Source organism: Salvelinus alpinus, chromosome 7 (assembly GCF_045679555.1).
Source record: "Salvelinus alpinus chromosome 7, SLU_Salpinus.1, whole genome shotgun sequence".
Taxonomy (NCBI): domain Eukaryota; kingdom Metazoa; phylum Chordata; class Actinopteri; order Salmoniformes; family Salmonidae; genus Salvelinus; species Salvelinus alpinus.
Genome location: NC_092092.1, coordinates 84,221,714 through 84,245,934, shown reverse-complemented (window position 1 = coordinate 84,245,934; position 24,221 = coordinate 84,221,714). Strand labels below are relative to the sequence as shown.

The window sequence follows — 24,221 nt, the reverse complement described above, 5'->3', positions numbered from 1 at the left end:
CAAAGGTTTCAGCCTGCTCAGGGGAGACTGCAGTTTAGCAGGCAGGGAGAAGAGGGGGGAGACTGGGGAGAGTTTAGCAGGCAGGGAGAAGAGGCTGAGGGAGGCGGAGACTTGGTAGAGTTTAGCTAGCAGGGAGAGAGGGGGGAGACTGGGGAGAGTTTAGTAGGCAGCAGGGGAGACTGGGGAGAGTTTAGTAGGCAGGGAGAGAGGGGGGAGACTGGGGAGAGTTTAGTAGGCAGGGAGAGAGGGGGGAGACTGGGGAGAGTTTAGTAGGCAGCAGGGGAGACTGGGGAGAGTTTAGTAGGCAGGGAGAGAGGGGGGAGACTGGGGAGAGTTTAGTAGGCAGGGAGAGAGGGGGGAGGCTGGGGAGAGTTTAGTAGGCAGCAGGGGAGACTGGGGAGAGTTTAGTAGGCAGGGAGAGAGGGGGGAGACTGGGGAGAGTTTAGTAGGCAGGGAGAGAGGGGGGAGACTCGGGAGAGTTTAGTAGGCGGGGGGAGACTGGGGAGAGTTTAGTAGGCGGGGGGAGACTGGGGAGAGTTTAGTATGCGGGGAGAGACTGGGGAGAGTTTAGTAGGCGGGGAGAGACTGGGGAGAGTTTAGTAGGCAGGGAGAGAGGGGGGAGGCTGGGGAGAGTTTAGTAGGCAGCAGGGGAGACTGGGGAGAGTTTAGTAGGCAGGGAGAGAGGGGGGAGACTGGGGAGAGTTTAGTAGGCAGGGAGAGAGGGGGGAGACTGGGGAGAGTTTAGTAGGCGGGGAGAGACTGGGGAGAGTTTAGTAGGCGGGGAGAGACTGGGGAGAGTTTAGTAGGCAGGGAGAGAGGGGGGAGACTCGGGAGAGTTTAGTAGGCGGGGGGAGACTGGGGAGAGTTTAGTAGGCGGGGGGAGACTGGGGAGAGTTTAGTATGCGGGGAGAGACTGGGGAGAGTTTAGTAGGCGGGGAGAGACTGGGGAGAGTTTAGTAGGCAGGGAGAGAGGGGGGAGGCTGGGGAGAGTTTAGTAGGCAGCAGGGGAGACTGGGGAGAGTTTAGTAGGCAGGGAGAGAGGGGGGAGACTGGGGAGAGTTTAGTAGGCAGGGAGAGAGGGGGGAGACTCGGGAGAGTTTAGTAGGCGGGGGGAGACTGGGGAGAGTTTAGTAGGCGGGGAGAGACTGGGGAGAGTTTAGTAGGCGGGGAGAGACTGGGGAGAGTTTAGTAGGCGGGGAGAGACTGGGGAGAGTTTAGTAGGCGGGGAGAGACTGGGGAGAGTTTAGTAGGCAGGGAGAGAGGGGGGAGACTGGGGAGAGTTTAGTAGGCAGGGAGAGAGGGGGGAGACTGGGGAGAGTTTAGTAGGCAGGGAGAGAGGGGGGAGACTCGGGAGAGTTTAGTAGGCGGGGAGAGACTGGGGAGAGTTTAGTAGGCGGGGAGAGACTGGGGAGAGTTTAGTAGGCGGGGAGAGACTGGGGAGAGTTTAGTAGGCGGGGAGAGACTGGGGAGAGTTTAGTAGGCGGGGAGAGAGGGGTGAAACTGGGGAGAGTTTAGTAGGTGGGGAGAGTTTAGCAGGCGGGGGGAGGCTGGGGAGAGTTTAGTAGGCAGCAGGGGAGACTGGGGAGAGTTTAGTAGGCAGGGAGAGAGGGGGGAGACTGGGGAGAGTTTAGTAGGCAGGGAGAGAGGGGGGAGACTCGGGAGAGTTTAGTAGGCGGGGGGAGACTGGGGAGAGTTTAGTAGGCGGGGAGAGACTGGGGAGAGTTTAGTAGGCGGGGAGAGACTGGGGAGAGTTTAGTAGGCGGGGAGAGACTGGGGAGAGTTTAGTAGGCGGGGAGAGACTGGGGAGAGTTTAGTAGGCAGGGAGAGAGGGGGGAGACTGGGGAGAGTTTAGTAGGCAGGGAGAGAGGGGGGAGACTGGGGAGAGTTTAGTAGGCAGGGAGAGAGGGGGGAGACTCGGGAGAGTTTAGTAGGCGGGGAGAGACTGGGGAGAGTTTAGTAGGCGGGGAGAGACTGGGGAGAGTTTAGTAGGCGGGGAGAGACTGGGGAGAGTTTAGTAGGCGGGGAGAGACTGGGGAGAGTTTAGTAGGCGGGGAGAGAGGGGTGAAACTGGGGAGAGTTTAGTAGGTGGGGAGAGTTTAGCAGGCGGGGGGAGACTGGGGAGAGTTTAGTAGGCAGGGAGAGAGGGGGGAGACTGGGGAGAGTTTAGTAGGCGGGGAGAGAGGGGAGAGACTGGGGAGCGTTTAGTAGGCAGGGAGAGAGGGGGGAGACTGGGGAGAGTTTAGTAGGCAGGGAGAGAGGGAGGATACTGGGGAGAGTTTAGTAGGCAGGGAGAGAAGGGGGAGACTGGGGAGAGTTTAGTAGGCAGGGAGAGAGGGGGGAGACTGGGGAGAGTTTAGTAGGCAGGGAGAGAGGGGGAAGACTGGGGAGAGTTTAGTAGGCAGGGAGAGAAGGGGGAGACTTGGTAGAGTTTAGCTAGCAGGGAGAGAGGGGGGAGACTGGGGAGAGTTTAGTAGGCAGGGAGAGGCTGAGGAGAGTTTAGTAGGCAGTGAGAGAGGGGGGAGACTGGGGAGTTTAGTAGGCAGGGAGAGGGGGAGACAGGAGACTGGGGAGAATTTAGTAGGCGGGGAGAGAGGGGGAGACTGGGGAGAGTTTAGCAGGCAGGGAGAGAGGGGGAGACTGGGGAGAGTTTAGTAGACGGGGGGAGACTGGGGAGAGTTTAGTAGGCGGGGGGAGACTGGGGAGAGTTTAGTAGGCGGGGGGAGACTGGGGAGAGTTTAGTAGGAGGGGGGAGACTGGGGAGGGTTTAGTAGGCTGGGGGAGACTGAGGAGAGTTTAGCAGGCAGAGGGAGATATGCTGCTTCCTTCACTGCCTTGAGGTACTTATGCTCTGAATCCAATTTGAACTCTCCTCTCCTGTCTCTATTTAGACATGAAAGACAAATAGACAATTGCTCAGTGAATGTTTGAATGGCTCTGTGGATGGAAGAGGGGAGATTAAATATGCACTGGTTTCTCTCCTCTCTATAATCATGCCAGCCACTACCAGCTGATGGTAGCTAGCAATCCAAAAACATATCATATAGGGGATGCTTATATTTGTCGTGTTTTAACTGCATGTGTGTGAGGTGTCAAATAGAGAGGTGCATCGCGGCCAAGGGCGGCCATTATTTACGGCAACCCTGGAGCAAGTAGCGTTAAGTGCCTTGCTCCAGGGCAGATCGACAGATTGTTCACCTTGTCCGCTGTGGGATTCGAACTAGCAACCCTTTGGGTTACTGTCCCAACGCTCCAACCGCTAGGTGTGTGTGTTCACGTTTGTTTTGGGTCTGTGTCCAGTATGAAGTTAGAGGCATAATGATTGGATGGGTATCTGCTAGCAAATTCAGTACCGCAGACTTCCATTCATTATGCTAACGCTAGTTGGGGAGACAGAACCGGTATCTACAAGTTCATCTGATTTTGGGTAAGTCAATAAAAGGGCCTCATTGCCAAAATCCCAATGTATCCCTTTAAGCTGCAGAGGGAAAAGAGCTGTGATTTGTCACCTTGTGATTTCTTTACCCTGTTCTAGGGTTGAAAAATCCCCGGGAACGTTCAATAAATTCCCTGGTCTTCCAGATATCCTGGTGGGAAGTTTCCCGGAATCAGGAGGGAATAAACAGGATTTCTGGAAACCTCCAAACAGGATTTCTGGAAACCAGGGAATTTATTGAAAGTTCACGGAATTTTGCAACACTACAATGTATCCCTTTAAGCTGCAGAGGGAATAGAGCTGGGAACGGGGAGCTATTAGGGACACAGACTAGTCTCTCCTACCAATGTACTGGTTATGCGCTAACTCTATGGTGACGCGGCGTTGGGCGCTAACTCTGTGGTGACGTGGCGTTGGGCTCTAACTCTATGGCGACGCGGCGTTGGGCTCTAACTCTATGGTGACGCGGCGTTGGGCTCTAACTCTGTGGTGACGCGGCGTTGGGCTCTAACTCTGTGGTGACGCGGCGTTGGGCTCTAACTCTATGGTGACGCGGCGTTGGGCTCTAACTCTATGGTGACGCGGCGTTGGGCTCTAACTCTATGGTGACGCGGCGTTGGGCTCTAACTCTATGGTGACGTGGCGTTGGGCTCTAACTCTATGGTGACGCGGCGTTGGGCTCTAACTCCGTGGTGACGCGGCGTTGGGCTCTAACTCTGTGGTGACGCGGCGTTGGGCTCTAACTCTGTGGTGACGCGGCGTTGGGCTCTAACTCCGTGGTGACGCGGCGTTGGGCTCTAACTCTACGGTGACGCGGCGTTGGGCTCTAACTCTGTGGTGACGCGGCGTTGGGCTCTAACTCTATGGTGACGCGGCGTTGGGCTCTAACTCTGTGGTGACTCGGCGTTGGGCTCTAACTCTGTGGTGACTCGGCGTTGGGCTCTAACTCTGTGGTGACGTGGCGTTGGGCTCTAACTCTGTGGCGACGCGGCGTTGGGCTCTAACTCCATGGTGACGCGGCGTTGGGCTCTAACTCTATGGTGACGCGGCGTTGGGCTCTAACTCTGTGGTGACTCGGCGTTGGGCTCTAACTCTGTGGTGACGCGGCGTTGGGCTCTAACTCTGTGGTGACGCGGCGTTGGGCTCTAACTCTACGGTGACGCGGCGTTGGGCTCTAACTCTACGGTGACGCGGCGTTGGGCTCTAACTCTACGGTGACGCGGCGTTGGGCTCTAACTCTACGGTGACGCGGCGTTGGGCTCTAACTCTACGGTGACGCGGCGTTGGGCTCTAACTCTGTGGTGACGCGGCGTTGGGCTCTAACTCTGTGGTGACGCGGCGTTGGGCTCTAACTCCATGGTGACGCGACGTTGGGCTCTAACTTTGTGGTGACGCGGCGTTGTGCTCTAACTCTGTGGTGACGCGGCGTTGGGCTCTAACTCTGTGGTGACGCGGCGTTGGGCTCTAACTCTGGTGGAAGCTCATCATTAGGCTGGCTTTCACCTGGTCACTTTCAGATCGGAGTGATGGAGGAAATAGGGGCGAGGGCGCAGGAAGGCAGGAGCGGGCGCAGGTAAAAAGAGAGGAGATATATTAAAGCCAGTTGACAGGGCCTTAGACTTGCCACACTGTGGCAGAATACTGTAGTTCACCTGTACCACAGAACACATCCACAGTGTGCCAGCTAGACTCCCTTTGTCCCTGACTGCCTGTCACCTCAATAGGCCAGGCATGGACACACTAGTCAGCAGTACAGCCAGGCGACCAGTCACTCAGGAGACCGGTCACCAAGGCAACCAGACAGTAGCATGCTCAGTAACCATAGAGATAATGATCTATTTAATTACATGCGAGTGTCTGCAGAACGTCGTAATGACTCGTCACCTCTCGCTGTGTATAATGACTCGTTTTACATTAAGTCATTTTATAATCAGAGATGTAGTTTAACTTTAGGAGCATTTTTAAATATACACTGAAACAATTCAATAAACGCAACATGTAAAGTGTTGGTCCCATGTTTGTTTAGCTGAAATAAAAGATCCCATACACAAAAAAGGAAGTATTTAATTTTGTGCACAAATTTGTTGCACGTCCCTGTTAGTGAGCATTTCTCCTTTGACAGATGTGGCATATCAAGAAGCTGATTAAACAGCATGATCATTACACAGGTGCACCTTGTACTAGAGATGAGGCCACTTTAAAATGTGTAGTTTAGTCACACAACACAATGCCACAGATGTCTCAAGTTTTGAGGGAGTGTGCAATTAGCATGTTGACTGCAGGAATGTCCACCAGAACTAATGGCATAATGACCTGATACTCAGGGCTCTATTGTCCCTCCATCAGGTCCTAATGGCCTTGTACTCAGGGCTCTATTGTCCCTCCATCAGGTCCTAATGGCCTGGTACTCAGGGTTATATTGTCCCTCCATCAGGTCCTAATGACCTGGTACTCAGGGCTCTACTGTCCCTCCATCAGGTCCTAATGGCCTGGTACTCAGGGCTCTATTGTCCCTCCATCAGGTCCTAAAGGCCTGGTACTCAGGGTTCTATTGTCCCTCCATCAGGTCCTAATGGCCTGGTACTCAGGGCTCTATTGTCCCTCCATCAGGTTCTAATGGCCTGGTACTCAGGGCTCTATTGTCCCTCCATCAGGTCCTAATGGCCTGGTACTCAGGGCTCTATTGTCCCTCCATCAGGTCCTAAAGGCCTGGTACTCAGGGCTCTATTGTCCCTCCATCAGGTCCTAATGGCCTGGTACTCAGGGCTCTATTGTCCCTCCATCAGGTCCTAATGGCCTGGTACTCAGGGCTCTATTGTCCCTCCATCAGGTCCTAAAGGCCTGGTACTCAGGGCTCTATTGTCCCTCCATCAGGTCCTAATGGCCTGGTACTCAGGACTCTATTGTCCCTCTAACCACTGACATCAATGCAAATTCAATCTAAAAATCACATCAAACAGTATCATGTGTTTAAAACTCACATTTCTGTGATGATCAATTTGAAGTAAGAAGTAAGAAGTTTAACTGAGTGTAAAACATGGTACTTGTGGGTGTTGTTTTCAAAGTCTAACACATAACCAAATGGACAGTGCTTTCTAAATTGACGATTCATTCAAATCACCCATATGTATATTAGAGCTGATGCATATTCATAGGCTTATGAACCCCTTAAACAAAAAGACTGAATTTAACACTGATTGTACTTATACAATACGTAGTCTTAACACATTACGCATGGCAGAAAAATATAAAACACCAACTGATTATTTTAAATGTCTTTGGTCTAGCCTATACTCCAAAATTTAAATACATTTGAATAATCTCCTTTTGAGCTGTATTCTGCATACTGGATGGACTGGTTACCTTATGCCCCCGAAATGTCTGGGAGAGAACATATAGCCCTAGTTGATGCTGTTGGTTCATTGATTGTGCAGGTGTGGCATACAGTTAGCTTACAATTAGTGAATTTGTATATTATTTTGAATAGCCTCGTAATTATATTTTCATAATTAATTGGGTGACACATTACCTTTTTTAGCTATATAGAATATCTCACCAGCGAGCGTCTCCATTCCTCCCTCTCCTATTTTCTTTTCTCCAGTGTGCAGAGAAAAGGGCTTTCAACAGTTTGTAGTGAAAAATGTTTTTTATGATAGAACGTTACTATCGATGTTCCCGAACAGATTTCACTTGGTTTCCCATATTTAAGTACTGGGTAACTGCAGGAACAGGGTTGGAGAGCCCATGCCATACAGAGTTTGAGCAGAATATCAGCTGTCTCGCAGCGAGAGCATTGTCCTCAAACAGTGGTTGATGTTTGGAGTGAAATAAGTGTTATATTTATTTCTCAGCTGCTCATATTAAGCACAGCTCCGCTATTCGAGTACATACGGATTGCATGTCTTTTTTTCCCACTTCCCCTGCTCCTTCCCAATTGATAATGTGGCATTGTAAATTAAAACAAATTTGACATACAGTGGTTCCTTCTTTTGAAGTTTGCGTCATACTGCAGCACACCTTGCGGGCTGCTTGCAGCATTCTGTGGCACGTTATTTAATTGTCAGCCATTTTTTTTTTAGTGCTTGTTTCACCAGAGGGCACGGTTGAGAAGCATTTGATTGTCTTCCATATTGGCATTACCAGATAATTTCAAACCTTTTTATGTAATAACAAAGTATATGGGATTGATTTTAACTTCTACCGAGTCAGAAACCCGGATCCGGGAGCACCCCCCACCAGTAAAAAAGCTGAATAGCATAGCTAGCATAGCGTCACAAGTAAATAGTAGCATCTAAATATCATTCAATCACAAGTCCAAGATACCAGATGAAAGATCCACTTCTTGTGAATCCAGCAATCATTTCTGATTTTTAAAATGTTTTACAGGGAAGACACTATGTAAATCTATTAGCTAACCACGTTAGCAAAAGACACCATTTTCTTTGTCCACCATATTTTCTCTCCACCAGTAGCTATCACCAATTCGGCCAAATAAAGATATTGATAGCCACTAACCAAGAAAAAACCTCATCAGATGACAGTCTGATAACATATTTATTGTATAGGATAGTTTTTGTTAGAAAAATGTGCATATTTCAGGTAGAAATCATAGTTTACAATTGCACCCACCATCACAACTCGACTAGAATAAATACAGAGAGCAACGTGTATTACCAATTTACTCATCATAAAACATTTCTTAAAAATAGACAAAGCATAGCATTGGAAAGACACAGATCTTGTGAATTCAGACAATATTTCAGATGTTCTAAGTGTTTTACAGCGAAAACACAATAAATCGTTATATTAGCATACCACATGTGCAAACGTTACCCGAGCATTGATACAAGCCAAAGAGAGAGATAACGTAATCATCGCCAAAATGTATTCATTTTTTCACTAACCTTCTCAGAATTCTTCCGATGACACCCCTGTAACATCATATTACAACATACATATAGAGTTTGTTCGAAAATGTGCATATTTAGCCACAAAAAAACGTGGTTATAACATGACAATACTAGCAAAACTAGCCTGAAAATGTCGGGCTCCATTTTGGACAGTGATCTGGCGTAATGAATAACTAATCGTAAACTTGACAAAAAAATATAGGGTGGACAGCAATCGAAAGACAAATTAGTTCTTAATGCAATCGCTGAATTACATTTCTAAAAATATCCTTACTGTGCAATACAGGGTTCGCCAAGCGAAGCTATACCAAAAAAAATGGCGGAATATGCGTATAACATTTTTCGACAGAACAACGATTTATCATCATAAATAGTTCTTACTGTGAGCTGTTCTTCCATCAGTATCTTGGGCAATGTATCCTTTCTTGGGTCTAATCTTCTTTTGGTCGAAAGCTGTCCTCTTGTCCGTCGAAATGCCCACTAACGTTCGACCGGGACCCCGAAACGTGCCCGGTGCTTCAATGTGCATCACAAAGCAATGCCTCAAAATCGCACTAAACGGATATAAATTGCTATAAAACGGTTTAAATTAACTACCTTATGATGTTTTTAACACCTATAACGAGTAAAAACATGACCGGCGATATATAAGTGGCTAAACCAACGCTTGGAAAGAGAGAGAGTCCGACGTCCATCTTGCGTGAGGCGCAGCAGGAAAAGAACGGTACATCCGGTCTTTTCTGTTTTATACTGGCCCTGATTGCGCAATCGACTCCATTCAAATTGTCACCTCTTACTGACATCTAGAGGAAGGCATGGGCAGTGTTTGTATCCTCATAGGATTTACAGGGACTTTAAAACTGACCTGGGACCAGAGGCCAAAATGTCTGAAATCTCACTCCATATCAGGAAAAGTGCTGTAGAATGAGTTCTGTTTCACTCAGAGACATAATTCAAACGGCTATAGAAACTAGAGAGTGTTTTCTATCCAATAATAACTATAATATGCATATTGTACGAGCAAGAATTGAGTATGAGGCAGTTTAATTTGGAGACGATAAATGCTAATGTTGAAACAGCACCCCCTATATTGAGAAAAGGTTAAGAAATTTGGCTTAATTTGATTATCAATATGGTGTTTCTATTCCGAGAAAAACTAAACCCTCGGCGTTTCCGTTAGGATGGAATGGAAAATATGGCGCTGTACAACGTGACGGTCGGGAGTAGGCTACAGCATAAGAGGATTGGAGGACTCTACATTGTTTGCCTTTATTAGACAACTTTGTTCCAATATTGTGGGGTAACATCTCACAGCAAGAACTGGCAAATCTGGTACAGTCCAGGAGGAGGAGATGAACTGTAGTACTTAATGCAGCTACTGACTGTTACTTTTAATTTTGACCCCCCCCCCCCCCCCCCTTTGTTCAGGGACACATTATTCAATTTCTGTTAGTCACATGTCTGTGGTACTTGTTGAATCTTGTTTATACAAATATATACATGTTAAGTTTGCTGAACATAAACGCGGTTGACAGTGAGAGGACGTTTCTTTATTTTGCTGAGTTTGTTTTGATTTCTAAGGAATTCAAAGGGTTGTATCATTCACAACTAAAGTTGCCAAGTAACTCTAAATCAAGCTTACAGGACCTGTTTCAAATGATCGCTTTTACGCTCAATATAGCCACTTCATATGCACAGTTGCTCTGGAATTGGAAAAATATCCTTTCTATTTTATTCAGCTTATTATAAAATAATGGCAGGGGATTATACACAGTATTTCTTGTCTGCTAAATGAACAAGCCTACAGTCTATATCATAGCCAGATAACATACAGTATCTAGTCAGCTAAATGAACAAGCCTACAGTCTATATCATAGCCAGATAACATACAGTATCTAGTCTGATAAATGAACAAGCCTACAGTCTATATCATAGCCAGATAACATACAGTATCTAGTCTGATAAATGAACAAGCCTACAGTCTATATCATAGTCAGATAACATACAGTATCTAGTCTGATAAATGAACACGTCTATATCATAGCCAGATAACATACAGTATCTAGTCTGCTAAATGAACAAGCCTACAGTCTATATCATAGTCAGATAACATACAGTATCTAGTCTGATAAATGAACAAGCCTACAGTCTATATCCTATATCATAGCCAGATAACATACAGTATCTAGTCTGATAAATGAACAAGTCTACAGTCTATATCATAGCCAGATAACATACAGTATCTAGTCTGCTAAATGAACAAGCCTACAGTCTATATCATAGCCAGATAACATACAGTATCTAGTCTGATAAATGAACAAGCCTACAGCCTATAGTATAGCCAGATAACAGCCAGTAGACCAACTCATATTCTGTTCTTCTGAAATACATTTTCTTCACATCATAATGTTTGTTTAGACCAGACTAAAATAAATTATTGATTTGTGATGGTGTGTGTTGAATTGATCTATTGCCTTTTTTACTGTAGATGTTCCAAAAGCGCATCAGCAGCTTGACGGACTGGAGATGCTAAACGTGTTTGTTAATTAACGGTCAATGAGACCGGCAGACTTTTGCATGACAATCCGTTTAACTAAATCGACCCGCCACAGCTCAAAACTGTAACTCAGTAAAATCTTCGAAATTTGTTTTATTTTTGTTCAGTATATGTAAGGTGTACAAGTGTAAAGCTGCTGAGTTATAACTAGAACAGTGTACAAAAGTGCGTGGACACCCTTTCAAATTAGTGGATTTGGCTATTTCAGCCACACCCGTTGAGGACAGGTGTATACAATCGAGCACACAGCCATGTAATCTCCATAGGCTGACATTGGCAGTACTAATGGCCTTGCTGAAGAGCTCAGTGACTTTCAACGTGGCACTGTCATAAGATGCCACCTTTTCAAATGATTCAGTCAGTCACATTTCTGCTCTCTTGTGGCTGCCCCGGTCAACTGTAAGTGTGGTTATTGTGAAGTGGGAACGTCTAGGAGCAACAATGGCTCAGTTGTAAAGTAATACGCCACACAAGCTCACAGAATGGGACCGCAGAGTGCTGAAGCCCGTTAAAATTGTCTGTTCTCTGTTGCAGAGTTCCAAACTGACTCTGGAGCAACGTCAGCACAAGAACTGTTTGTTCGGAGCTCCATGGCCGAGCCACCACACACAAGCCACCATGTGCAATTCCAAGCGTCAGTTGAAGTGGTGTAAAGCTTGCCGGCATTGGACTCTGGAGTCATGGAAACGCATTGTCTGTAGTGCGGAATCACGCTTCACGATCTGGCAATCCAACGGACTAATCTGGGTTTGGCGGATGCCAGGAGAACGTTACCTGCCCGAATGCATAGTGCCAACTGTAATGTTTGGTGGAGGAGGAATGATGGTCTGGGGTTGTTTTACTTGGTTCTGGCTAGAACGTTCAGGCCCCTTAGTTCCAGTGAAGGGAAATCTTAATGCTATAGAATACAATGACATTCTAGACAATTCTGGGCTTCCAACTTTGTGGTAACAGCTTGGGGAATGCCCTTTCCTGTTATAGCATGACAATGCACCCGTGCATAAAGCGAGGTCCATACAGAAATGGTTTGTCAAGATCGGTGTGGAAGAATTTGATTGGCCTGCACAGAGCCCTGACCTCAACCCCATCGAACACCTTTGAGATGAAATGGAACGCCAACTGCGAGGCCGGCCTAATCGCCCAACATCATTGCCGGACCTTACTTATGCTCTTGTGGCTGAATGGAAGCAAGTCCCTGCAGCAATTTTCCAACATCTAGTGGAAAGCCTTCTCAGAAGAGTGGAGCCTGTTATCTCAAGGATCGGGGTCCTGCTAGCGGGACAACTTCCGGTGAAACCGGATGGCGCGTAATTCATGTAAATTATAATAAATATTATGGATTTTAAACATGTTGAGCTTTAATTCTTGTTAATCTAACTGCACTGTGCAATTTACAGTAGCTATTACAGCGAAAACATGCCATGCAATTGTTTGAGGACGGTGCCCCACATCAAAATATTTTTCCACCGGCACAGGTTTTATACATTCACATGTAAAGATGAACTATTCACTTTTTGATAATCTTCCTCTGATTTGTCATCCGACGGGTCCCAGCTATAACATGTAGTGTCATTTTTGTTCGAAAAAATCCTTTATATCCCAAAAAGTCTGTTTAGTTGGCGCCATCGATTTGAGTAATCGACTCGTTCAACAGACAGAAAGGAATCCAAAAATCGCCCCCCCCAAACTTTGTTTCAACAAGTCAAAATAAGTTTCTATTTACTCCTCAGATACCCTAAAATGTAATCAAAGTATAATATTTATTTCGGAAAGTATGTTCAATAGGAAACCGATTTTAGCAGGTGTGTAATTTCTTCATGGCGCGAGCAACACAGATTTCCAAGACTGTCCTTCTACTAAAACGTATTTCTTATTAGTTTTTGAAGTTACAAGCCTGAAACCCTGTGGGGGGGAAAAAATCTGGTGTGTTTTTCTTTGGATTTTCTCCTACCATATCTATTGTTATATTCTCCTACATTATTTTTACATTTCTACAACCCTCAGTGTTTTTTTCCCAACGGTACCAATTATATGCATATCCTGGCTTCAGGGCCTGAGCTACAGGCAGTTTACTTTGGGCACGTCATTCAGACAGGAAGTGGAGAAAAAAGGGGCCTAGCCCTAAGAAGTTCTTCTTATGGCTGGGATCCCATTAACGGGTTCGATATGACAACAGCCAGTGAAAGTGCAGGGTGCCAAATTCAAACAGAAATCTCATAATTAAAATTCCTCAAACAGAAGTATTTTACACCATTTTAAAGAAACTTGTTGTTAATCCCACCACAGTGTCCGATTTCAAAAAGGCTTTACGACAAAAGCATACCAAACGATTATGTCAGCATCTAGTCACAGAAAAACACAGCCTTTTTTCCAGCCAAAGAGAGGAGTCACAAAAAGCAGAAAGAGATAAAATGAATCACTAACCTTTGATGATATTCATCAGATGACACTCATAAGACTTCATGTTACACAATACATGTATGTTTTGTTCGATAAAGTTCATATATAAAAATCTGAGATTACATTGGCGCGTTACGTTCAGTAGTTCCAAGACATCCGGTGATTTTGCAGAGAGCCACATCAATTTACAATAATAAACATTGATTAAAAAAAATACAACTATTATACATGGAACTTTAGATAAACCTCTCCTTAATGCAACCGCTGTGTCAGATTTCAAAAAAGCACACCATGCAATAATCTGAGTACACCGCTCAGACAACAAATCAAGCCATACAGATATCCGCCATGTTGTGGAGTCAAAGTCAGAAAAAGTATTATAAATATTCACTTACCTTTGATGATCTTAATCAGAATGCACTCCCAGAAATCCCAGTTCCACAGTAAATGTTTGATTTGTTCGATAAAGTCCATTTATGTCCAAATACCTCATTTCTGTTCGCGCGTTTAGCACAGGAATCTAAATTCATGACGCGCGAGCAGACAAAGTAAAAAAGTTCCATTACAGTCCGTAGAAACATGTATAGAATCAATCTTTAGGATATTTATCATAAATCTTCAATAATGTTTCAACCGGAGAATTCCTTTGTCTTCAGAAATGCAATGGAACACAAGCTAACTCACGTGAACGTGCGTGGTCAGCTCATGGCACTCTGCCAGACCCCTGACTCAAAGAGCCCTCATTCCCCCCCTCCTTCACAGTAGAAGCATCAAACAAGGTTCTAAAGACTGTTGACATCTAGTGGAAGCCGTAGGCAGTGCAATATGACCAATATCCCACTGTATATTCGATAGGCGATGCGTTGAAAAACTACAAACCTCAGATTTCCCACTTCCTGGTTGGATTTTTTGCCATATGAGTTCTGTTATGCTCACAGACATCATTCAAACAGTTTTAGAAACTTCAGAGTGTTTTCTATCCAAATATACTAATAATATGCATATCTTAGTTCTGGGACTGAGTAGCAGGCAGTTTACTCTGGGCACCTTATATTTGGGGAGTTTCTCCCATTCTTCTCTGCAGATCCTCTCATTAGATTACATTTTAAAAGCTGACACCGTACCTTAAGATTTAATTCTGGCCAAATGTGGGGTTGTGACTGTGTGATGCATTCCTCAACCTGTAGCTGTAATCCGTCCTCCTCGGCTCTTCACTGATCCAGTTTCTCTTCATTATTGAGAAGACTTGACTGTTCAAACCGGATATTAATTCAGCGATTCTCTGGGTGTTGATATTTAGGTAACCTGTGGTTTTTAAGCTAATAACTCACTACACTCTAAGGCAGAGAGACAGTCTCCTATTCCTTACCCCCCCCCCCCCCCCCCCCCTGTTATAAATGGATTTAATCTACCGGAGTGAATTTAGTGACAGAATATATCAACACCAGAATATTTAGTAGAATTGAATTCATGCAATTCCCAACCTGTTAGTCCGTTAAATGGTTCTGTAATTTACTGTCCCTGTCTGAGGCTCTTTGTTTCAGATTATTAGTGTCATGTCTGGAACAGATTGATATCTGCTTTGGCAATATAACCACTGATGCTTCTTTTTCCATTACCCCTAAGATTCATTTTGATAGATTTTATACTGAATCTACAGCAGGGTACCAGCCGTAGGCAAGCACTAGGGCTGGGCCATATGGGCGATTCAGAAAATATATTAACTTTTTAATAAAAAATATTTAAAAAATCCTTAAAATTAACTTTGTAGTAAAATTTAAGGTAATACTGCATTTCAGTAAGCAAATCAAGCTTTATTTATACAGCACATTTCAGACATGAAATGCTACTCAATGTGCTTAACAGGAGAGAAGAGAAAGATAAATACAAAATAATGAAAATAAAAGCTGAAATATTTACCACACAAACTCTGGCAGGCTGGGGGCATAATAACTAAAGGCTGCCTCTGTCTCTTGGTCCCCATCAGGTTCTAGGCTTTGGGATAGTTCAAAGGCTGTCTCTCCATGCCTCCTGGTCCTAGGCTTTGGGATAGTTATAAGGGTGTCTCTCCATGCCTCTTGGTCCTAGGGTTTGGGATAGTTAAAAGGCTGTCTCTCCATGCCTCCTGGTCCTAGGCTTTGGGATAGTTAAAAGGCTGTCTCTCCATGCCTCTTGGTCCTAGGCTTTGGGATAGTTAAAAGGCTGTCTCTCCATGCCTCCTGGTCCTAGGCTTTGGGATAGTTAAAAGGCTGTCTCTCCATGCCTCTTGGTCCTAGGGTTTGGGATAGTTAAAAGGCTGTCTCTCCATGCCTCCTGGTCCTAGGCTTTGGGATAGTTATAAGGCTGTCTCTCCATGCCTCTTGGTCCTAGGGTTTGGGATAGTTAAAAGGCTGTCTCTCCATGCCTCCTGGTCCTAGGCTTTGGGATAGTTATAAGGCTGTCTCTCCATGCCTCCTGGTCCTAGGCTTTGGGATAGTTATAAGGCTGTCTCTCCATGCCTCTTGGTCCTAGGCTTTGGGACCTAAGGGACCTACTGGATACATAACTTAAAAGCATGTCTGACATGTATTGGGGTGAGCAATCGTGGATTGATTTAAAAACATAATCTAAATCTTAAAATAATTTCTAAAACTCTCAGGCAGCCTTAAAACCGGTGTAATGTGTGCTCTCCGTCTGGTCTTGGTCAGTACCCGTGCTGCAGCATTCTGTATGTTTTGCAGTTGACCAATGGCTTTCTTGGGTTGACCAGACAGGAGAGCATTACAGTAGTCGAGCCTGCTGGTAATAAAAGCATGGATTTTCTCTGTATTCGACCTGAGAAAGAAATGGCTGCACCGTGGCAATGTTCCTCAGGTGATTTAAAATCTATTTGGTCACATTCCTAATGTGTGATTTGAAATTGATTCTAAAATAACACCTAGGTTTTTTTAACCTGGTGTTTTATCTTTATTGCCGGTGAATTAAAATGTGCAGCCAGGTTCTCTCTCTGTGCTTTGGCTCCAACAATAAGTACCTCGTTCTTTATTTTAATCTGGAGGAAGTTTTGAGTCATCCACGTATTTAAGTCACTAATAGTCTAATTTATCAGTGGAGCTAAAATCCTCAGGTGACACAGATGTAAAGTTGTGTATTGTCTGTCTAGCAGTGACTGTCAATGCTGTGCTTTCTGATAATGCTGCCAAGGTGTGTGTGTGTGTGTGTGTGTGTGTGTGTGTGTGTGTGTGTGTGTGTGTGTGTGTGTGTGTGTGTACCCTCACGCAACCGGTCAAAGTTTTAGAACACCTACTTATTCAAGAGTTTTTCTTCATTTTAAAACTTCTTGGCACACAGATCCCAATTACGAGATCATTTTCCTAAACAAACACTGAATTGCAGAGCGCCAAATTCAAAAATAATACTAAAACGATTTATAATCATGGAATCACAAGTGAAATATACCAAAACACAGCTTAGCTTGTTGTTAAACCACCTATCGTGTCAGATTTTGAAAATATGCTTTACAGCGAAAGCAATCCAAGCGTTTGTGTGTATCAATCAATGCTAGAACAGTTAGCCTTAAATTAGCTTGGTCACGAAAGTCAGAAAATCTTAGTTTTTATGACGGCTTGCAGCTAACTGCTACTTAACAGGAATCCTGGACCACAGACTTGCGGTCCCAGCCGTAAAGGCTGAACGTGTTGCAGAATCCGTAGCAATACAATCTTTAGCTTGAATTAATAATTATTCGGTTGTGCGCTCTGACGTCTGTTGCGTTTCTACCTAATAATCGGAGTTCAGGTCTAAATTGGTCTTCAACAACTAATAATAATTAAAGTATTTTACCCAAATAGTTTAACCAGTTTTTTTTTTTTTTTTTGCTATAATCACAGATCTGGCTTTCAAGCCTTTCTATGAATTTTTTTATTTTTGTTACAAATTTAACCAGAACCATCCTTAAAGCTCTTTCATTAATAAAGACTCATTTATTTTGTGTCATTCTCAAAATGTTGAGCGTGGGGGGGGAAAATCAAGCAGCGTTGCAGTTCTTGACTCAAACTGGTGCACCTGGCACCTACTGCCCACACCCCTGTTCAAAGACACTTCAATCTTTTCTTCCCCCTGAATGGCACACAAACACAATCCATGTTTCCATTGTCTCAAGGCTTTAAAAATCATTGTTTAACCTGTCTCTTCCCCTTCATCTACACTGATTTTTTAAAATGGATTTAACAGCCCGACATCAATAAGGGATCATAGCTTTCACCTGGTCAGTCTGTCTTGGAAAGAGCAGCTGTTTGAACAGCGTGCTAGCCTGTCCACTTTGTTCATGTTGAAATCAATTATTTCTCAAACAGAACACGTTGCCAATTCCTTATATGCACTCGGAAAGTATTCAGACCCCTTGACTTTCTCTACGTTATGTTACAGCCTTATTATAAAATTTTATTAAATAGTTTCCCCCCCCATTAATGCAACCGCTGTGTCAGATTTAAAATAAAAAAAACTTAACGGAAAAAGCACACCGTGCAATAATCTGAGTACGGTGCTCAGAGACCAACACAACCCAAGAAGATATCCGCCATGTTGCGGAGTCAACAGAAGTCAGAAATAGCATTATATATATCCACTTACCTTTGATCTTCATCAGAATGCACTCCCAGGAATCCCAGTTCCACAATAAATGTTTGATTTGTTTGATAAAGTCCATTTATGTCCAAATACCTCCTTTATGTTTGCGCCTTGAGTTCACAAATCCAAATTCACGACGCGCAGGCCAGACGAAAAGTTAAAAAAATTCCATTACAGTTCGTAGAAACATGTCAAACAGTGTATAGAATCAATCTTTAGAATGTTTTTAACATAAATCTTCAATAATGTTTCAAGCGGAGAATTCCTTTGTCTTCAGAAATGCAATGGAACGCAGGTCACTCTCACGGGAGCGGACGTGATCAGCTCATGCCAGACACCTGACTCATAGAGCTCTCTTTCCCTCATTCTTCACAGTAGAAGCATCAAACAAGGTTCTAAAGACTGTTGACATCTAGTGGAAGCCTTAGGAAGTGCAATATGACCCCATTGACACTGAATATTCGATAGGCAAAGAGTTGAAAGACTACAAACCTCAAATTTCCCACTTCCTGGTTGGATTTTTCTCAGTTTTTTTTCCTGCCATATGAATTCTGTTATACTCACAGACATCATTCAAACAGTTTTAGAAACTTCAGAGTGTTTTCTATCCAAATCTACTAATACTATGCATATCTTAGCAAATGAATAGCAGGCAGTTTACTCTGGGCACCTTATTCATCCAAGCTACTCAATACTGCCCCCAGCCATAAGAAGTTAATCTACACAATACCCCATAACGACAAACCAAAAAATGGTGTTTAGACATTTTTTCGAATGTACATTTACATATGTTTTCAGGCCCTTTACTCAGTACTTTGTCGATGCACCGTTGGCAGCGGTTACAGCCTCTAGTCTGATGGTACAAGCTTGGCACACCTGTATTTGGGGAGTTTCTCCCATTCTTCTCTGCAGATCCTCTCAAGCTCTGTCAGGTTGGATGGGGAGCGTCGCTGCACAGCTGTTTTCAGTACTCTCCAGAGATATTATATCGGGTTCAAGTCCGGATTCTGTCTGGCCCACTCAAGGACATTCAGAGACTTATCTTGAAGCCACTCCTGTGTTTTCTTGTGCTGAGGATAGTTGTCTGTTGGAAGGTGATCCTTCACCCCAGTCTGAAGTCCTGAGGGTTCTGGAGCAGGTTTTCATCAAGGATCTCTCTATACTTTGCACTGTTCATCTTTCCCTCGATCCTGACTAGTCTCCCAGTCCCTGCCGCCAAAAAACATCCCCACAACGTGATGCTGCCACCACCATTATTCACTGTAGTTTCCTCCAGAAATGACGATTGGCATTCAGTCCAAAGAGTTCAATCTTGGTTTCATCAAATCAGAGAATCTTGTTTCTCATGGTCAGAGTCCTTTAGGTGCCTTTTCGGTAAACTCGAAGTGGGCTGTCATGTGCCTTTTACTGAGGAGTGGCATCCGTCTGGCCACTCTACCATAAAGACCTCATTGGTGGAGTGCTGCAGAGATGGTTGTCCTTCTGGAAGGTACTCCCATCGCCACAGAGGAACTCTCGAGCTCTGTCAGAGTGACCATTGGGTTCTTAGTCACCTCCCTGATTAAGGCCCTTCTCCCCTGATTGCTCAGTTTGGCCGGGCGGACAGCTTTAGGAGAGGAGTCTTGGTTGTTCCAAACTTCTTCCATTTAAAAATGATGGAGGCCACTATATGTCTTGGGGGAATGCAGAAATGTTTTGGTACCCTTCCCCAGATCTGTGCCGGGATACAATCCTGTCTCGGAGCTTTACGGACCGTTCCTTCAACCTCATGGCTTGGTTTTTGCTCTGACATGCACTGTCAACTGTGGGACCTTATATAGACAGGTGTGTGTGTGCTTTTCCAAATCATGTCCAGAGGTGGACTCCCAAGTTGTAGAAATATCTCAAGGATGATCAATGGAAACATGATGCACGTGAGCTCATTTTCGATTCTCATCGAGGGTCTGAATACTTATGAAAATAAGGTATTTCTGTTTTGTTCAAAAATTGCCATTATGGGGTATTGTGTGTAGATTGAGGATTTTTATTTTATTTAATGAATTTTAGAATAAGGCGGTAACGTGGAAGGTCAAGGGGTCTGAATAATTTCCGAATACACTGTGTTCATTATTCTTAGTGTTTTTTTTTTTTTTTGAGTGGCGTCAATGATTTCGCTGCTAAATTAATCTAGGGGAAACACTGACCATGCGGTGTATGTAGGTGTGAGTCTGACTGTTTCTGTTTACTAGGTGTGGTACACTCCAATGTGGTACACTCCCATGCTGTGTACTGTATATAATCAGAACCTGACTGTCTCATCTCTCTCCTCTCTGAGATGGCGACAGTAAAACATTGAGACTACAATGCTATGCAGTTTGTATGTAGGTGTGAGTCTGACTGCTGTGTTTGTTTGTGTCTAGGTGGCCAACCTGGCCTGCTCCATCTCTAATAATGAGGAGGGTGTCAAGCTGGTCCGTATGGCTGCATCCCAGCTGGAGACACTCTGCCCCCAGGTACCTGCCGGTCTTTCTACCCACTCCCTCTCGCCAGCTCTCCTTCCTCCTTTCTCCTTTCTACCCAGCTCTCCTTCCTCCCCTCTCGCCAGCTCTCCTTCCTCCTCTCTCCTTTCTACCCAGCTCTCCTTCCTCCCCTCTCGCCTGCTCCCCTTCCTACCCTCTCGCCTGCTCCCCTTCCTCCCCTCTCCCCAGCTCTCCTTCCTCCCCTCTACCCAGCTCTCCTTCCTCCCCTCTACCCAGCTCTCCTTCCTCCCCTCTACCCAGCTCTCCTTCCTCCTTTCTCCTTTCTACCCAGCTCTCCTTCCTCCCCTCACCCCAGCTCCCCTTCCTCCCAGCTCCCCTTCCTCCCCTCTCCCCAGCTCTCCTTCCTCCCCTCTACCCAGCTCTCCTTCCTCCTCTCTACCCAGCTCTCCTTCCTCCCCTCTCCCCAGCTCTCCTTCCTCCCCTCTCCCCAGCTCTCCTTCCTCCCCTCTACCCAGCTCTCCTTCCTCCTCTCTACCCAGCTCTCCTTCCTCCCCTCTCCCCAGCTCTCCTTCCTCCCCTCTACCCAGCTCTCCTTCCTCCCCTCTACCCAGCTCTCCTTCCTCCCCTCTCCCCAGCTCTCCTTCCTCCCCCTCTACCCAGCTCTCCTTCCTCCCCTCTCCCCAGCTCTCCTTCCTCCCCTCTCCCCAGCTCTCCTTCCTCCCCTCTCCCCAGCTCTCCTTCCTCCCCTCTCCCCAGCTCTCCTTCCTCCCCTCTACCCAGCTCTCCTTCCTCCCCTCTCCCCAGCTCTCCTTCCTCCCCAACCCCCAGCTCTCCTTCCTCCCATCTCCCCAGCTCTCCTTCCTCCCCTCTACCCAGCTCTCCTTCCTCCCCTCTACCCAGCTCTCCTTCCTCCCCAACCCCCAGCTCTCCTTCCTCCCCAACCCCCAGCTCTCCTTCCTCCCCAACCCCCAGCTCTCCTTCCTCCCCAACCCCCAGCTCCCCTTCCTCCCCTCTCCCCAGCTCTCCTTCCTCCCCTCTCCCCAGCTCTCCTTCCTCCCGTCTACCCAGCTCTCCTTCCTCCCGTCTACCCAGCTCTCCTTCCTCCCCTCTACCCAGCTCTCCTTCCTCCCCTCTACCCAGCTCTCCTTCCTCCCCTCTACCCAGCTCTCCTTCCTCCCCTCTACCCAGCTCTCCTTCCTCCCCTCTACCCAGCTCTCCTTCCTCCAAGTGTGTGTGGGGGGGTCTGGGAGGTTGATCTGGTCTTTAGATACATTATACATTCCTTATACTAATCTACCTGCTGTAGTAATTCCTTATGCTAATATACCTGCTGTAGTAATTCCTTATGCTAATCTACCTGCTGTAGTAATTCCTTATGCTAATCTACCTGCTGTAGTAATTCCTTATACTAATCTACCTGCTGTAGTAATCCCTTATACTAATCTACCTGCTGTAGTAATCCCTTATACTAATCTACCTGCTGTAGTAATCCCTTATACTAATCTACCTGCTGTAGTAATCCCTTATACTAATCTACCTGCTGTAGTAATCCCTTATGCTAATCTACCTGCTGTAGTAATTCCTTATGCTAATCCACCTGCTGTAGTAATTCCTTATGCTAATCCACCTGCTGTAGTAATTCCTTATGCTAATCTACCTGCTGTAGTAATCCCTTATGCTAATCTACCTGCTGTAGTAATTCCTTATGCTAATCCACCTGCTGTAGTAATTCCTTATGCTAATCCACCTGCTGTAGTAATTCCTTATGCTAATCCACCTGCTGTAGTAATTCCTTATGCTAATCCACCTGCTGTAGTAATCCCTTATGCTAATCTACCTGCTGTAGTAATTCCTTATGCTAATCCACCTGCTGTAGTAATTCCTTATGCTAATCCACCTGCTGTAGTAATTCCTTATACTAATCTACCTGCTGTAGTAATTCCTTATGCTAATCCACCTGCTGTAGTAATTCCTTATGCTAATCCACCTGCTGTAGTAATTCCTTATGCTAATCCACCTGCTGTAGTAATTCCTTATGCTAATCTACCTGCTGTAGTAATTCCTTATGCTAATCCACCTGCTGTAGTTATTCCTTATACTAATCCACCTGCTGTAGTAATTCCTTATACTAATCCACCTGCTGTGGTAATTCCTTATACTAATCCACCTGCTGTAGTAATTGGTGTGATTGCTCTGTAACAGGTGATTAATGCGGCGCTGGCTCTAGCTGCCAAGCCCAACAGTAAGGTTGCTCAGGACAACATGGACCTCTTCAAAGACTCCTGGGAGAAACAGGTCCGCGTCCTCACTGATGCCGTCGATGACATCACCAGCATTGACGACTTCCTCTGTGTGTCTGGTAAGTAGGAGGGGGCGGAGCTTTTCCTTTTCAGTGTTCATTTCATTTTATATAAGTAATGGGGCTGGATGATGTTTTACAGGCTCTTGACCAACTGTGCTATTTAGTGTTTTTTTTGCGTTGTTTGTACATTACATTACATTACATAATGTTGCTGCTACCGTCTCTTATGACCGAAAATTCCATCTGGACATCAGAACAGCGATTACTCACCTCGAACTGGACAAAGACTTTTTCTTTAACCAGTCCGACGCGAAGGATATACTGTTTTGTCGAGACAAGGCCCACATCCACGTCATCCGCATGAAGAAGAGAGATGAAGAAAAAGGGGGAGGAGGGTGGGGTGCCTTGTAAGAATTCCCCGACGAGTAGGTAAACCACCACTACCCTCCGTATTATTGGTCAACGTGCAAATATTGGACAACAAACTGAACGATCTACGATTTAAGACTATCCTACCAGCGGGACATTAAACTGTATCTTATGTTTCACCAAGATGTGGCTAAACGACGTCACGGATAATATAGAGCTGGCTGGCTTCTCCGTGCATCGGCAGGACAGAGCAGCTACGTCTGTTTTAGACGATGGGCGAGGGTGTGTCTATTTATCAATAACTCCTGGTGCGTGATGTCTGATATTAAATAAGTCTCGAGGTATTGCCCGCCTGTGGTAAAATACCTCAGGATAAGCTGTAGACCACACTATCTACCAAGAGTTATCGTCTGTTATTCGTAGCCGTCTATTTACCACCACAAACAGATGCTGGCACTAAGACCACGCTCAACGAGCTGTAAAAGGCCATAATCAAACAAGAAAATGCTCATCCAGAGGCAGCGCTCCTAGTGGCCGGGGACTTTAATGCAGGGAAACTGAAATCAGTTTTACCAGCATGTCACGTGTAACCAGAGGGAAAAATAACTCCAGACCACCTTTACTCAACACAGAGACGCTTACAAAGCTCTCCCTCGGTCTCCATCTGACCATAATTCTATCCTCCTGATTCCTGCTTACAAGCGCAAACTAAAGCAGGAAGTACCAGTGACTCGCTCAATACGAAAGTGGTCAGAGGACGCGAATGCTACGCTACAGGACTGTTTTGCTAGCATAGACTGGAAGATGTTCCGGGATTCATCCAATGGCATTGGAGGTACACCACCTCTGACCGGCTTCATCAATAAGTGCATCAACGACTTCGTCCCCACAGTGACCGTACGTACATATCCCAACCAGAAACTATAGATTAGGCAACATGCGCACCGAGCTAAAGGGTTGAGCTGCCGTTTTCAAGGAGCAGGACACTAATCCAGATGCTGATAAGAAATCCCGCTATGCCCTCAGATGAACCATCAAATAGGCAAAGCGTCAATGAACCATCCAACAGGTGTCAATACAGGACTAAGATTGAATCCTATTACGCCGTCTCTGGCGCTCGTTGGATGTGGCAGGGCTTGTAAACTAGTACAGACTACAAAGGGAAACCCAGCCGCGAGCTTCC

At 45.5% G+C, this 24,221-nt stretch overlaps 1 protein-coding gene across 2 annotated transcripts in view; it reads left to right on the top strand.

The window, feature by feature from the left end:
* Positions 1-24,221, top strand: part of LOC139581791 (catenin alpha-1-like) — a 246,011-nt gene that overhangs the window by 135,925 nt on the left and 85,865 nt on the right. For both annotated transcript variants that reach the window (XM_071411967.1, XM_071411966.1), the window contains exons 11-12: positions 20,308-20,400; positions 22,570-22,726. In XM_071411967.1, coding sequence (XP_071268068.1) covers positions 20,308-20,400; positions 22,570-22,726 — 250 coding nt within the window. The remainder of the gene's footprint in view (positions 1-20,307; positions 20,401-22,569; positions 22,727-24,221) is intronic.